The 16,171-nt window shown below is 34.1% G+C and overlaps 1 protein-coding gene across 1 annotated transcript in view; it reads left to right on the top strand.

The window, feature by feature from the left end:
• Positions 1–688: 688 nt before the first annotated feature.
• Positions 689–16,171, top strand: part of LOC118738424 (T-cell leukemia homeobox protein 3) — a gene marked incomplete at its 5' end in the record, with an annotated part of 23,618 nt that continues 8,135 nt past the window's right edge. Inside the window, 1 exon segment of the mRNA XM_036469358.1 lies at positions 689–917. Coding sequence (XP_036325251.1) covers positions 689–917 — 229 coding nt within the window.

Genomic DNA, 16,171 nt, shown 5'->3' on the forward strand with positions numbered 1-16,171 from the left:
AGGAAAATATGTGCGTGGCTGGCTAATCGTAGGACTCGAAAGGTCGTTGGGCTTAGCCGAATGTCAGTGACACATACATACATACATGCATACATACTTACTTTTACCATTGCAGTACCTGCAACACACTTTAACTATTTAAGTATGACTGATAAGTCAAATTTAGGATAACAACAGCAATTAGGATCGCATCAAGGTATTGCCTTGATGTATGTATGTAGTACATATCTGTATGGCTTTGTCCAGACTGGTTGCACGCTCGCTGCCAGAGGCGCGGTCATTTTGAAGTGTCTAATTGATTTCACAGCAGGTATACACGAAATAATTGGTACAATACATTGTGGCACATTCTAGCAGATGAGTGAGTAGCGTCCGTAAAACAGGTACTTCGGGATACATTTGCTGACGCCGCACCGGCCGCACACACACACACACACCATGCCGGAAGTAAATATCGGAAATTTGCTTGTTATCTTTGAGAATTTATTGCTTTACAAATTGCTTGAAAACTAAAACCCTACAATTAAGTTAGTTGAGTTCGCAGTCCGTTTATTTTAGACGCCTTAGACAATGCCGTCGGTTGGCACGCAACATAATCGCTTAGACATTTATGACAATATCTTCTCGAATGCGTATATTCATTTACAGCTATATTAAGAAATGCATTTCATATGCACTCTACTTGCAGCTGCCTTTCCCATAACCCGTCGCATTGGCCATCCATATCAAAATCGTACACCACCAAAGCGGAAAAAGCCCCGCACCTCTTTCACACGCATTCAAGTGGCTGAACTGGAGAAACGTTTTCACAAGCAAAAATATTTGGCGTCCGCGGAACGAGCGGCATTGGCGCGCGGCCTTAAAATGACCGATGCTCAAGTTAAAACCTGGTTCCAGAATCGTCGCACGAAGTGGAGGTAAGTGTTTCTTTTTAAAAAGTAAATTATATCGTTTAACAAAAATTTGCGTCCTGACGAATGACTTTGGCCTTTAATTTTGATTGAAAGGGGTATTGAAAATGTAGTTCGAAAATTTTCTTTTTATACCAAAATGCAAAAATTTTTATGGTAAAAATATGGCATGAAGTTATAAAATTTGTCTATGCTTGCAGCACCTTTAAGTTGTTTTCTTATAGTATCTTATATTATATACGCGAATGGAAGCTTTAAATCGATTTCATATGCATGTAGTTATAATTGCCAACAGTGACGTGTGTCCCAAAACGCGAGGACTTTTATGTGTTGCCAGGGGGTCTCACACCCCAGCCATATTGCTGTTCTCACCTCGTCTTGGTCAAGTGGAGGAACGTGAGCTTCGTCCCTATACATTGGGTCGGGTTCTTCTTCTTCAAACGCGCCACCCGTGTTGCCATTCAGAAGCTTTGAGAATTGTTCCCTCCATATCTCAAGTGTACTCTGGACATCTGTTACCAAATTGCCGTTTTCATCTCTACAGGAACCAGCCCCGGTCTTGAAACCATTTGATTGCTGCCTTATTTTCTGATAGCATTTTCGAGTCGAACTCCTGTCTGCCGGCATCTGAAGCTCTTCGCATTCACGTCTTTCTGCCTCTCGTTATTTTCTCTTGAAAAGGCGTCTATCTTCATTCCTTTTTTCCCGGTATCGCCCAATTGTCTCGCGTGTTTTTCTGCAGCAGCCGCGCGGCACTCTTCCTCATACCAGTTGTTTCTGCGCGGTTTGTAATAACCATAAACCTGTGCCGCAGCGGTGCGAAGTAATTGGGAGATGAAGTTCCAATGCTCATTTATGACTAGGCCATGAGGAATTGCTTTATTAGGCAGAATTGAGAGTCGATTGCTACATTTTTCGGATGTTCGTTGTGACTGGAGCTTTGCGTCGTCGAACTTTAGCCGCGTTGCCTGACGCTCGTTTTTATTGCACAGAGCGCATGCGGTCCTTAGCGGCAACTCATCCGTGTCTTCCGGCTATCACAACATGATCAATTTGGTTCTTCGTTCTTTGATCAGGGGACACCCAAGTAGATTTGGGGATGTTTCGATGCTGTTGTCTGGTACTACTAACTACCCTTGCCCGTGTCGTGGCAAAGTCGATAAGCCTCTCTCCGTTGTCGGAGATGTTGTAATGAAGGCGGACCTTGGCGTTGAAGGCGTCAAGCACGATTTTATTATCGTGGCGGGGGCAGCGGTCATACGCCTGTCCCATATGCTAACAGAAAAGCTCCTTAGTCTCATTGTCCTTCTCTTTCGTCGGGGCATGCAAACTAATTTTGCTTATCTAATTAAATTTTGCCTTTATGTGGATTGTGGCAATTCGCTCACCGATGGAGGTGAACCTGGAGATTTATTTGCCTTCAAATAAAAAAAGAACCTCCAAAATCGGTTAAGAATTTGACGCTCAACACTATTTTGAACCCTACCAGACCAGTGCACTATGGGCCAGCAGCTCGTCAAAAGTGGCAAACATAGGAAGCCATTGATCGATTTTAATCAGACTTCGACAGAGGGGGTTTTGGGCTCGCTGATTACGAATCTGACATCAGGTTTAAAAAATTTACCTTGGTGGATCCAATAAGGCGGATGACAAACAAAATAAAACGGTTATATTTTTACGAAACTATCCATAGGGAGCTTTTTGGAGTAGTACGAATCTAAAGTCAGATTTTGAAAATTCGAATTGACATTTTGTATGAGAAGTAGGGTGGATGTGAGACTGTTTCTCGAGTTTATGCTAAAATAAAAATTTCATTCAAGTCACGTAATTTTGAGTGTTTGTGAGAAAATTTTGTGGTAATGTTTCAGTCAACGAATCTTTGTCATATTTAAGATTTATGCTTTGTAGAAGAAGAAAAAGTAATCTTTAAACCACATTTAATCAAAATCGGGTGATTTTTTACATATCCCCTCTCAAGAATAAAGAGCCTGTCTTTACGATATTTCACATTTTTCTTTTGCCAAGTAAACTGGTTTACTATTTTTGTCTTCCTACCTATAAACTCTACTCTCTACTCTTGTAAGAGCACTGATCTTTTCTTAGAGACTAGATTAGATGGCGTTTTGGGCTGGAGGGCCGTCAATCTAAAACATCGGTGTCCTTTTGATGTAGCCAATTTCGGATAAACTAGGTGTAACAATATAAATATTGATCGAGAACCATTATGATAAAATAATCCCTTAACATAATTGGAAAAATACCGCACCGAAGGCAAAAGATTTTCTTTTATTTTGATCACAAACATAAATATTCACCAAGGCTTTATTACACCTTTGTGCTTAAGCAATCAGTATCATTAAGTTGTTATGAATGAAGTTTGTAAAATTGTATTAAAGAAAAGCTAACAAGAGCGTCAAAATTTTTCAAAACAAAATCCAACCAAATACTCGCTCACAACTAACGTTGCTTATTTTTTTGCAGTTGCCAACAGAAATGACAAAAATAAAATGAATCGCACCGGCATTTAATATGTACGAGCGTACCTATAAAATGAAAAGTGTAAAATGAAAATAGGCATTTTAAAAATTCATGAACACATTAAATGGGAAACAATGGAAAATGCCACATCTCAATTTGTTTCAACCGACCGTTTTGCCACTTTTTCTCTACTTCGCTGAACGCTTGCTTTGCTACGCCACGCAAGAGTTTCTCAACTTATTCGACGGCGAGGGGTATGGGAGTTGAAACGCTCGCTTCTGAAAGTGAGTACAAATTTGTGCACAATTTTTGTTGAAGGCGTGTGAGTAGGCGGAGGAGGGTAGTTATGGCTTTCAACGCTTCCATTTGCAACCCTCAAAAATTCAAAAATACGAGTAGAAAGAAAAAAAAAAAACAAAATAAGTAAAATGCCACGGAAAAAGGGCTTACAAATGGCGGCTAAAATGTAGTACATAGTACATAATAATTTCATGGCATTACTGGCGTTACGAAAGCACGCACAACCACATTTAGGGCTTACGTTGGAAAATCACCGATTTTGAAAAGGCTAAATTATTTAATGTGGGCAAAAGTGTTTAATGCAATACATAGCAGGATGTTTATTTATGTATGCGTTTGGAATGGTTTGGACGCCTACCAATTTTTTTTTGGGGGGGGGGGGCAGGGGCGAGATTTAACGCAGTCCCTTCTCAAGCAAAACGGTAAAACCTAAGAAAAAAGGGAAAATTTGTTGAAAGACATCGATCAAGGGAATGTTGGGTACTAGTTAGGAAAATAACAAAAAAAAAATAAAATAACTGTTATTGCATAACAACGTAAATATGCTAAAATTAAACAATTATAAGTTTGTACATTTGTATGTTTGACGACGAACGGTGCGACGAGAGTGGTTGTGCCACAGCGACTAATGCGGTAAGCAAACACATTAACATTTTAATGGCCAGTGTTCACTCAATCGTCGCATTTACAGAGGAAATGGCCGCTGATTACAATGGTGGACATTTTTTCCCCCCATTTTATTGCACAGGCCGTTGTATGTGCATAGCTGTTTATTTATTATTTTTTCAATTATTATTTGTGTCACCCTGCCTCATTTCACATTTCACTAAATTATCCCCTTGGACTGTTCGAGCTTAATTTGTAGCTCATTAATTTCTTTTCTATGACATTAAAGCCATGTGGGCACCCGGCTAAATTACCATGTGTATGTTTGTGGCACGCAATTGCTTTAAATTTCTTGATAAATTCATTGTTTGCATTTGATTGGGAAACTTTGTTTTTCCTTACCGCTTTTTTCTATTAAAAAATCATTAGATTATACATTTGGCACAGGTAGTTAACGGTTGACAGCTGTCATCAAGCAGGAGTATTGCATGTTTGCTCACTTACGTATGTATGTAGCTAAACTTTTACTTTGCATGTGTCGCCACAATATTGCCGCTCATGTTGCCGCATTTGATTTTGTATGTATTTTTTTTGTTTCTGCTTTTTTTGTTAATAAATTAAGTGTATTTAACATGCAAGCAATTCCGCAAAACTACGGGTTGGCACGAGTAAATCTGTAAATCACAACAATTCGAGATATTGAACCGATAGTTGGAAATAAATTGCCGGCACTTTCAATTAATCGCCGCACAAATTTCTTGATTCACTGAATAGTAAAACTACATAAGTGTGTATGTATGTACATACCAATATAAATACATAACATAATCTCACTCATATGTATGTACATGCATATTTTCAACTTTGTATGCAAATGTTGCGTGCAAATTGCACATTACAAAACATTCGATTAGTTTCAATTTTATTGTATTTTTTGTGTGCGAAATTAACTTTTCAATTAAAGAAATAAAAAACCGCAAATGATTATAAAAGCGTGGATTTATATCAATCAAATGAGTAGCTTTTCATCGATTTCATTTATTATACATACATACATACATACATACATATATGCCTATATATATATCTACATACATTGATTGACATAATTAGCTAATGATTATGGACAAAAGTTAATTGAAATTAAAATTGAGTTCATTAAAATTTTTGAAATTCTATTTTTTCAAGGAAAAATTTCCACATTTAATTGTAATTGACATACATATTAATGTTACGACATATTTGATTATTTTTAAAGTAGCATTTAAATGAAGCATTTAAAAGTATATTACGGTTAAAAATGTCTAACCGAATTAAATAGTTTTTTTATTATTCGTCGGGCACACGTGTTAAATATTTTCTCAAAACAAATGAACATAATTAAACATTGAATATTTTTAGAAGACTATATTTCTCTTAACGCTTGCAAAGGCACTTGGCCAAGACATAAATTGATTTTATGTGCATAAAACTCAACGCCCCACAATGGTACAGCTCCATACATTTTTTGTAAAAAATTAGGAGTCGGCGTAAATCCTCAATTTTCCGTATTTAACATTTATGGGCATAAAAAAGAACGAAAAATGTGCGTGACCGATTTAGTTTAAAGCATATCTCCCATATACATAACCCTAACCTCAAAAACGTCTTAAAATGCCATAAAAAATATACCGACGAATATATGGGTTCGAAATTTTGTCCATATCCTGTTTTTTGTCCATCTGAAAGAATTTTAAAAATTCTATAAGAATTTATTGTATTTGAAATTAAGCCGTGGACAATTCCGGCAAATTTGCAAGTTTCTCTATTTGAGAGAAATTTTTCTTACTCTCTGATATTTTGAGTGATGGATAATAGTTCCTTTTGGATTTTCCACGAACAGACCTATTTCTAGCTATATTTGATGGCCACTAACACGGCTACTACCTGTCATAGTTCATCACTAGTTAGTTGATAAAACTAAAGAAGCCTACAATGGCATGTTTAAACGTGGAATCTTGGCAAAGGTGAATATTCCTTAGCTCCATTCAAATTAGGAAGAACTTCTTTTAGGCATTCGAGACCAAATTATATTTCAGAGAAGTTAACTCAGCAGCCTACAAACACTAGTAGCAAGATCACAATGATGCTGAGGCTGCTTTTTTTCTATGAAAGTCAAATCCAAAGCTTTTTGCCGTTTGGGTACCAGGTTCTTGGATATTGCCTCGGGAGGAGAATATATAATATTTAATTTATTTTACCATTTTAGTTGAATACAATTTTTCAATTAGGTGGTAACCCTTCTCAAAAATATGTTCAGCAGTAAGCTTTCCTAAAACTCTTCAGTTTGATACCATTCTTATCATCTTATCTTATCAATTAAGTTAAATTGAAATTTTCAAATAGTGGCAACGTTCAACAAAAATATTTTCGGCTGTAAGCCTTCTTAAAACCCAAGCCATATTGCAGTATTAAATTTGTCTAATCAATTTACCTAAACATCAATTTTCACACAGGTGGCAACTCACTAATTTTTTTTCTTTCTATGTTTTAAGTCAGACCTATAGCAATACATCGGTGAAAAGTGCATTCAATTCCATGTATTAGTTTTCGAGTGATGCGCGTACAAACATACAGACAGATAGACAGACAGGCAGACAGACAAAAATTCTAAAAACTGTTTATTTGGCTTCTGTTGCTGTATTAAAGACCCCCATATTAATTTTTCTTTAAAATCTATAATGTGCGACCATCGGCCTGTTGCAATTCTATTCTATGTAAGTACCTATAGATTTTTCGAAAAATCACATGTATGAAATTTTATAGCCCATTAAATTTTCAAAGGAAAAAGTGCAGGTTTCGATTTTCAGTATGTTCGAACATAAATTTCTTATGGAATAACATTAAGAAAATTATTAATCAATGCGTTTTTTTGGCTACAAGAAACCTGCACTTTCTTATACTGAAATTTAATGCAGTTTATTATATAATGAGCTGGAATTTTATAAAAAAATATTAAACATTGAATAAGCAAAAGAAATAATGTTAGCCTCAGTTCAAGTAAAGCTTCTAACTTTGGCTTTCAATCTTCTCAGATGACTACAATTAAAAATACGTACATATTTTCCCGGTCGACAATTATGTGCCTATAAATGTGAAGCGGCGTGTATATATGTATATATTTATATGAATATCGAAAGCTTTAACGATTTTTCTTAACCGATTGGTCAGTATAAGTACTAATGAGATTCATATTAGTTTTTAATTGCATTGACATATTTATGGAATTACATGTATGTAGTTTTGATATTACCTCAAATGAAAAATGTATATGTATATGTACATACGTATGTGGGTCCGCCGTCATAATGCAAAGGAACAAGTTACTTGTTTGAAAAATTTTCGTTCTAGATGGATCGGACGATATTATCTTTGCTTCTTCATCTGTCAAAGCATTGTTCTCGAACCTTGGATCTACTACGGTGAAAACTGATGAAATAATATTTTACTGTTGCGACAAGTTCAATTTTTTTAGCCGATAGCATATAAAATGGTAGTAAAATATTTTTTGTATAAACTTTAATAGCCTTATTCATAAAAAATAAAGTAGGTTTAAAGAGCTTTATAAAGTGACGTTTTCATACATTTTTCAATTTATAAACCTTTTATAAAGCTACTTTATTTTTATGAATAAGGCCATAAATATATAAAGCGGCGATGGTTTAATGTAGGGCTGTGCGATTAATTGATTACTCAAAATTTTAATTAATCATAAAGTAAATAACTCAATTATTCGATTAATTGGAAATTATGATTACTCAAAAGTTCAGTTACTCGAGTAATCAAGATTTTTGATTAACCAAAAACAAAAATATTTGAGTAATTTGCTTTATGATTAATCAACATTTCGAGTAAAATGAGTAATCAACATTTCAACTCTTTACATATGTATAAAGTAGTTAAAGTTCCTTGATACTTTGAAAACAACGTTTCTGTTTTCAAAAATGAAAGCAAACAATTTTTTTCATATACAGAATGTAAAAAAGAAAATAAGCATTTTCCAAAGCAAACTCTGTTAACGAGCAAAATTATTTTTTTTGAGTAATCATATTTCAAGTAACTCGATGAATCATCGTTTTGAGTAATCAAAATCTTGATTACTCGAGTAATTGATTAACCGAATAATTGATTAACCAACTTGCTCGAGTAATCGAATAATCGCACAGCCCTAGTTTAATGTAAAGAATTGGTAATGAGTACAGAAAAGGAAGTATTGGGTACCGAAATATTTGGGAAGTATTGGCTACCCAAGTATTGGGTACCGACAATTCAGCACATCACGAATGTTTCTTATGCATTAAACAACATAGACTAATATGTACATGCACATATGTATGTAAGTATGTACGTACACATGTGAAAATGCATAGCCATATGACATTTTACTTGGTTTTATTATTTATGTAGCAAAAAAGAACGATATCACTTAAAAAGTATTAAAGTAAAGAATACATACCTACTAGAATTTGCTTGGGTGCGTGTTGTACAAATTTACTTTGCCTGAGCTACATATGTACATGAATTAACATAAATAATTAAACCGACTGTAATAAACACACTCGGAGAACAAGAAAAAATTCGAGCATTGCAAAAGCAATCTGGATATGAAAAAACTCGTATCTTGCGCTTCAAGGTAATCGCTTTGCCGCTTGTAAATAAGTTGACATGTTAACTGTCAATTTGGCAATTGTCAAATCAACTTAATCAAATGCCATGCACTGTGCAAATATTTTCGTGCACAGAGATATATCGATATACATATATGTATGTATGTATGTACATGATCAATGACAAAATGGTACTAAAATTAAATAAAAACGAAGAACGACAGCCATCAAGTCAGCACAGCACGAAGGCAAAGGCAGCACTGTGGCAGCAAAATCACCTAAATTAATCACGAAACAGTAAAGAACCCCGAAAGAAAAAAGCCCTTAGAAAAAGAAGCTTCAATCGTAGATGGGGTAGGTAAATGTATGTTTGCACATTAGGGTGGCCCAAAATTTTTCACCAGTCACCCCCACAATTAAAAAATATCGGAAATTTATTTTTAATTTGAAATCGGTTAACATTTGCGCGCACCGCGGGGCTTTGAAATTATCTATATACATATGTATTTTATATAATCTTTCGTAGAACAACTATAAAATCCTAAAAAAACAATATTTTTTCATCGAACAAGATTATTTCACTTCAAAAAAAAAAAGTTTAATTACTATTTCCATAACAGTTAATCTCATCTCTTGTATACAAAATGTGCTATTTGATGTTTTTGTAACCACTTCACGCAAGATATGAAAACAAGTTAGTAAAATTTTAAAGACAAATATACATATTAATTTTTTTTTTTGAAGATTTTCGACGAAAAATAGTCTCAATCGGTAAAAAAATATATTTTAAACGATTTTATAGTAATTCTGCGAAACAATTGAGTTCCCCCATAAGAAATACATACACATGTATATGGATAACTGTTAAATATTAACCAATTTCACAAAAAAAATAGTCTAGTTATTTTTAATTTTCTATAATTCTGGGGGGGTAGGCGCTAGAGAAACCCAAAACGTTAATTTTTCTGTGTATTTTGAATCACCCTAATGTAAACACATACATATTTGCGTATGCATGTTCGGCGCAGGCCATGTGCCGTTTGTCCTATAACCCTCAACCACTTGCTGGCTGTAGAACTCCAGTTAAAGGAAGAGAATCACCGTTGGAATCGTTGATGGAAACAACGGAAAACAAATGTGGTTTTATGTGGCTAAAAGAATTGTTGTCATTTACAAAATGAAGTTAAAGGCATTACATACAAAGAAACAAGCTAAATGAATGATAATAAAACAAAATTGCCTAGAAGCAGGAGTAGGACAGCACGACAGTTGTCTTCAGTAGTCATGAACCGTTAGAAACTCATTGAAACCCTGGCAAATTGCTAAGAAAGAATTGATGTATGAAGGCTGAGGTCTTTTTCAAAAAGGTCTATTAAATTTTTCAAAAGTTAACACAAATGTACATGTTTAGATGTTAAGATGAGAACTGAGTTTACAACAATTAAAAATGCCTTAACAAAAACGAACACAATTAAATTAGCGCCAGGACATGTCTCTAGAAGGTTTTCCCTTAGCAACATCTAAAACTTTTTTCACATAGGTTGTATCTACGTACAAAAGTTTTACAAGTTTTCACACAAACATACATCCTCAGTCGAAACAGGAAAGCTTGATGCTCATGAAATCAAAAATGGTTGCAGAGTTTTGCTTCGGCATTTGAACAAGACTAAGGTAGTCAGAAAAATGTTTTATTTTTGTGTTCATATGTACATTGAGAAAAAAGTCAACCAGAAATTAGTTAATTAAATTAATTTTTGTTTAATTTAGCAATGCCATGGTTGGTATTTTCAATAATGATTGGTAATGTTAACCACACTGTTATTTACATTTAACAAATTTTTGGTTGCCGATTTTTTCGTTTGAATACGCCTATGTTCTGCACTTCACAGATGCTTTTTCATAATTCGAAGGCACAAAACAAAAACTTTTATTGTTATTTTACCACTAATAAATAACAGCAAACCTCTCTACATGCTCAGCTACTGCCGTTCTGTAAATTTGCCCTCAAATCTTGAACTAGAATAAATTTTCTTCGTCGTTTGATCGGGTTATGCAATTCACAGATGCTTTTTCGTAATTAAGAAAAAAAAACAAAAACAAACGAAAATGCCTCCGACGACATTCGAACCGAAAGCTGCCGGAAGTCAACAAATAACAGCAAGAATGTGTTTTCAAATGTTAAACTTGAGTCGCATTTCTTACAACTCGTGTAGGTATCTACCATGATAAATTCAAACGATAACTTGGTTGAAAAAACCATGGTACTTTTGGTTCAGTGTACAGCATTAATACTTTCTACTACGCCTTATTGCTATATACCCCTGGAACCGCACCTCGTCAAAACGATACAATTGCAAGATTCAGAAGAACATTTTTTTGTTGCTGAAGCACATTTTTTTCTTGAGAAGTATAGCAATTATTTTAAACTATTTATTCAAATTTTATCTATGCATTAATTTTGGAAAAAAAACAACTCGAAGGCAGCATCACTTAGTTGAACAGCCGGCAAGTTTGTGTAATTGTTCTTTGTTCTTGCAATAGCGACAATGATCCCATGTGCCCACCCTTATAGCGCAAGTCTTTTGTAGGACACTTAAAAAACATCAGGCAAGATATTTTCTTTGAAAGATTTTGTTTATTCTGGCACCAAATTCTTCCAAAAAAGTTCCCTTGCCAACTTCCACGGTGAAAAGCATGTTCCAAAAGAAGATGTATGTACATTAGACTGCTTCGCCAAAAAAAATGGCGGTTTTTCCGCCGAGATTACAAAATTAATTATATTTTAAGACGTCCACCAAAATATTTCGGAAAAATATTAAGATTTAAGCGAGCTGGACCCATTTGAAAATATCTCCTAAAAGAAGTTTCTTATAAATAAAAATAGTTTCTTGAAGAACTTTTTGAAAAAAGTCTCCTCAGATGATAAAACAGATTAGGCTTAAAAAAACTGCACAAAATCTTAATATTTTTCCGAAATATTTTATTTATATATATTATATATGCATTCTAATGTACATATGTATATAATTTTGCTCGCGCTTTTGCAACAGTTCAAATGGCGGAGAGAGCAAAGTATTGGCGTCCCATTCATAAGATCCAAGGTTGGAATCTTCGAAAAGCGGATTTTTTAATTAAGTTATTTTCATTTTTAATTTAATTTCTTTGATTAGATTTTGTTTTACAAGGAAAAATATATATTTTATAATTTCATTTCGTTTCGTTTCGTTCCGTCTAAAAAACTTTTTTTTCCTTTTGTTATTTAATTTTATTTTTCTCCTCTCTCTTGATTTTATGATTTTATTGTTTTAAAAGTAAAATTGTTATTTTGATTTCATTTTTGATTTTAAGATTTTATGGTTTTAAAAGTAAAATTGTTATTTTGATTTCATTTTTGATTTTAAGATTTCATTGTTTTAAAAGTAAAATTGTTATTTTTATTTCATTTAACTTTTAGAAACTCTTTATTTTTCTCTTTTTCTAATTTAATTGTTTTTAATTAGTTTTGTTTTAGTTTTAAGATTTTATTGTTTAGAAGGGAAACATTTTTTCGTTTTAATTTTAGAACATTTTAATTCTTTCATTCTTTAAACTTTTAATTTCATTTGAAATTTTAGAAACTTATTTTTTTTAATCTTTTTAAATCTAATTTTCTTTTAATTTATAGTTTTTATTGTTTTTAAAAAGAAAAACATTTATTATTTTTTAATTTAATTTTTAGAAAACTTATTGCAAGAAGACAAATAGAATAACGCTAAGACGTCATCGCTAGCAAATCTTTCAATTAGTCTTTCGAAAGACAGAAAAAAGCTTTCAAGATAGTTGCCAGAATTGACAATTTTTTTACGAAAGGCTTTTGTTTTTCGAAAGACTGTGGTGAGTTGTAAGTCAGTTGCCAAGATTGCCCTGTTAGTCTTATGGCGTGTAAGTCAATTAGCAGTGACCCGTAAGAGCTGTTACAAGAAAAGATATCTCTTTTCTATTTAAGCTTAAAAGCAACTATGTATTTGTGTTTTCTTTTATAAGAACCCAAGTTAATCCTGGAGGAAACACAAGACGAAGGGCAGTGTTCCTGCATACATTTTTCATGGTGTTATCTGTGGGACTAAACTTGCTACTTTTAGATCAACGTGAGCAGCCTAAAGAGAGTACTGGAATGTATCTTTTCTATCCCCATTAATATGTTCATACATACTTACATACATATAAGAAGAATGAACTCATATACATACATATGTACAATAAATTTTAAGTTATGAAAACAAAATTTTGTAGTTTACCATTTTCCTGTGGCATTTGGCCATGCCAACTAATAGCCTAGATCCAACAATGAAATATGCCCAAGCCGATTTAATTAATTAAATCTTTCAACGCCTCACAGAGATTACATCTTATAATTTCCGTACACTTTCTCTGACCTGCTATATATCACTTGAAAATTTTGCTGCCAAAAACATATTTCAACACCTTCGTACGAAAATAATACGCAAAATCGTGGGTAGGAAGTCCACGTGCAAATTAGACTTCGCATTTGTCTTAAGGCGAAAATTAATTGCGCACATGTGTTTGCATGTTGTTGACACATAAGAATGGATGTATGAGCATAAGTACATTTATCTCCCGAAACTTAGTTAAATCCCGCCTTCACAGTTGTGGTAACATAATTAAAAATTTACGCAACTTATTGCCGCAAACCTTGTCACTTGACAAATGACTTAACGAAAGAGCACCCTGCCTTGGTTCCGGCTACCATATGTAAGAGCCAAAAATTTATGAAAACTTGCAATTAGTGTGAGCCAAAGAAGGCAACCACACAAATGAAGTTTTTCCGCTCCATCAAGATTGCCCCAGAGCAAACAACCGACCTCTCACACTCTAACAAATTGAATTCAATTTAACTGAAAGAAAAGTTTTGCATCGCCCACGAGACTGTTTGTATGTGTGCACTGAAATCTCCGAAGAAACAAATCCTAATAATAGTTAGTGTTGTTAAAGTGGAATCTACAAATATAAATATAAAACTTTTGGGCAAAGGACAAAAGGGCCTATTGCATTGTTTTCGCAACGGTCTTAAGCAATTTAGCCATTAACATTAATTTGGTTTGCTTGTTTGACAAGGTTCAGTTCAGCGTAAGCTTTTCTGGCTGAAAATAAAGTGGGAAGATCGGTAGAAATTCAATTTTCTTACGAAGTGAAAGCAGAACCGTAAAAGAACGTAGCAAAGAGTAACGACATACGAAAGTGTGGCTTAGTTGTACCCTCGGGAATTCACGATTTAAAATGTCCCAGCCGAAAACACGTCTTTCACACAACCATTGTACGAACTTTGTGCTAAGGAAAACCAAGAGATACAGCGCAACAACGCAGAGAGCCTAAAGTAGAGTTATTGCTTTATGGAAAACAATAACAAAAACTACAACATCACAAAGGACGAAGAGATACTTATTTAAGCCGTGGCGTACAAAAAAGTGCCAAAGTGATTATTTTGCTTGGTCATTGTCGTTTGTGGCTAAATTGTTATTGCTTGCACAGATAATTACCGTTGCCCCAAATGGCGGCTGTTAATAAAGCGACACACTCAAACATACGACACCACAACAAAGCTGATGGCAACCATTTTGTCGGCATCCATCCATCGGCGTTTGGGGTAAATGGTGGCGTCTGCTATCTCTGAAGTATTTAATTCGTTGATGTTTTTGGCGTAAATTGCAATGGGTGTGAAATGATTTTAATTACCGCCATTACCAGACTATGAGGTTTCCATGCGCTTTTACTGTGTAATGTTGACTGCTTTTAATGGCAGATTTGCGCGAAAGGCTTTCCGTCGGCTGAATATTATGGTCGTTTTACAAATTTTATTACATACTTTATATTTGAATGCACATACCACATACATACATAGATAGACAAGAATTTGCCTAGTCAATGTGGTATAATTTCTAGTGTACCCTGAAATACAAAACTCCGGAAAACGATCGAAAAGTTTTGCTAATAATAAAACGGGATCATCATTTGACAGCAAATATTTTCAATTAATTCAAAAACTATTGGCAATTGGCGCATCGCTGCTATTATCCAATGTGACCAGGTTAGCCTTTATGAAGCGAAATTTAGCACTTATGTATATTTTTGTTCTAGCCCCGGAATATTGGGGTCTACTTTGATTTGAGTCATATTCATCTTTTTAGTACTCTGAAGAATAAAAACGGTTTTATACATAGAAATGTTAAAGTGAGAAAAATGTTTGGAAATGCAGGCAGCCAGGATAAAAGATGGTAAATTCTTATAGCAAAACTTCTGGAACAATATTACTTCTGTCAAAAGAGCTGTCGGCAAAAAAAGGAGGAGCTCTTCTTAAACACTTAAAACACTTTTAGGCATGGCTTTTTTAAGTAAGACCTTACCTTCGGAAGCTTTATTAGATGATAAAGGAAAAATTGAAGCAAGCTTGTCGTGGTGTGTCTGTAGGACACTTAAATTGGTACGTGTAAAAACTTCGTGAAAATGTTCCCCCTCTTTCGCTTAAGAGATCAGAAAAAAAATTCCACTTAAGGCCTACTGGGAAGTTTTGAGCACAAAAATTTTTAAATTAACTTAATGAATTGAAATTGTAGCGCAGTGCTGTTAAGTTATTCGGCATAAAATTGCTGCACTTTTTACCTTTTTGTTCACTGCCTCTAACTTTGTCTAACATTTTTTTAAAGTCAATTGTGCTTACTTTTTTGTGATTATCTGACCACACTGCTAAAATCACTGAAAATGCTAACTCACCAGATCGAAATCAAGATGCAAGAAATACACGGTTAAAAATTTCGGTTTTAATTTTAAACTTTTTGGACTACATATATGACCAAACTAAATTCAGATTCAAATACAAACCTTCCAAGTTTATAAAAAAGAGAGCACATATGTTGGGTTTAGAATTTAAACAATTCGGTTTAAATGTTAAACCCAAACATTTTCATAATTAAGAATAAAAAAAAAACAATCTTAAATTTCATGCTCCGTGTGGTTGGGATTGAACCCGGACAGCCTTGGTAGCAACCAATTGTATCAAGCATCTTTGCACACTCAGCTAAAGCCACGCATGTAAATGTGCTTTCATATGTTGAGTTTGAATCAACACCACAATTCGCTGTGCAAACATATTCTATTTGGGTTTAAATTTTAAACCAAAGTTTCTATATATTTGTCAATGTTATTGTGGCTTGTTAACATTTTATTTTTAATATT

This window comes from Rhagoletis pomonella, unplaced genomic scaffold, assembly GCF_013731165.1.
Source record: "Rhagoletis pomonella isolate Grant_MI unplaced genomic scaffold, Rhpom_1.0 Rhpom_scaffold_00004, whole genome shotgun sequence".
In the NCBI taxonomy this organism is placed as follows: Eukaryota; Metazoa; Arthropoda; class Insecta; order Diptera; family Tephritidae; genus Rhagoletis; species Rhagoletis pomonella.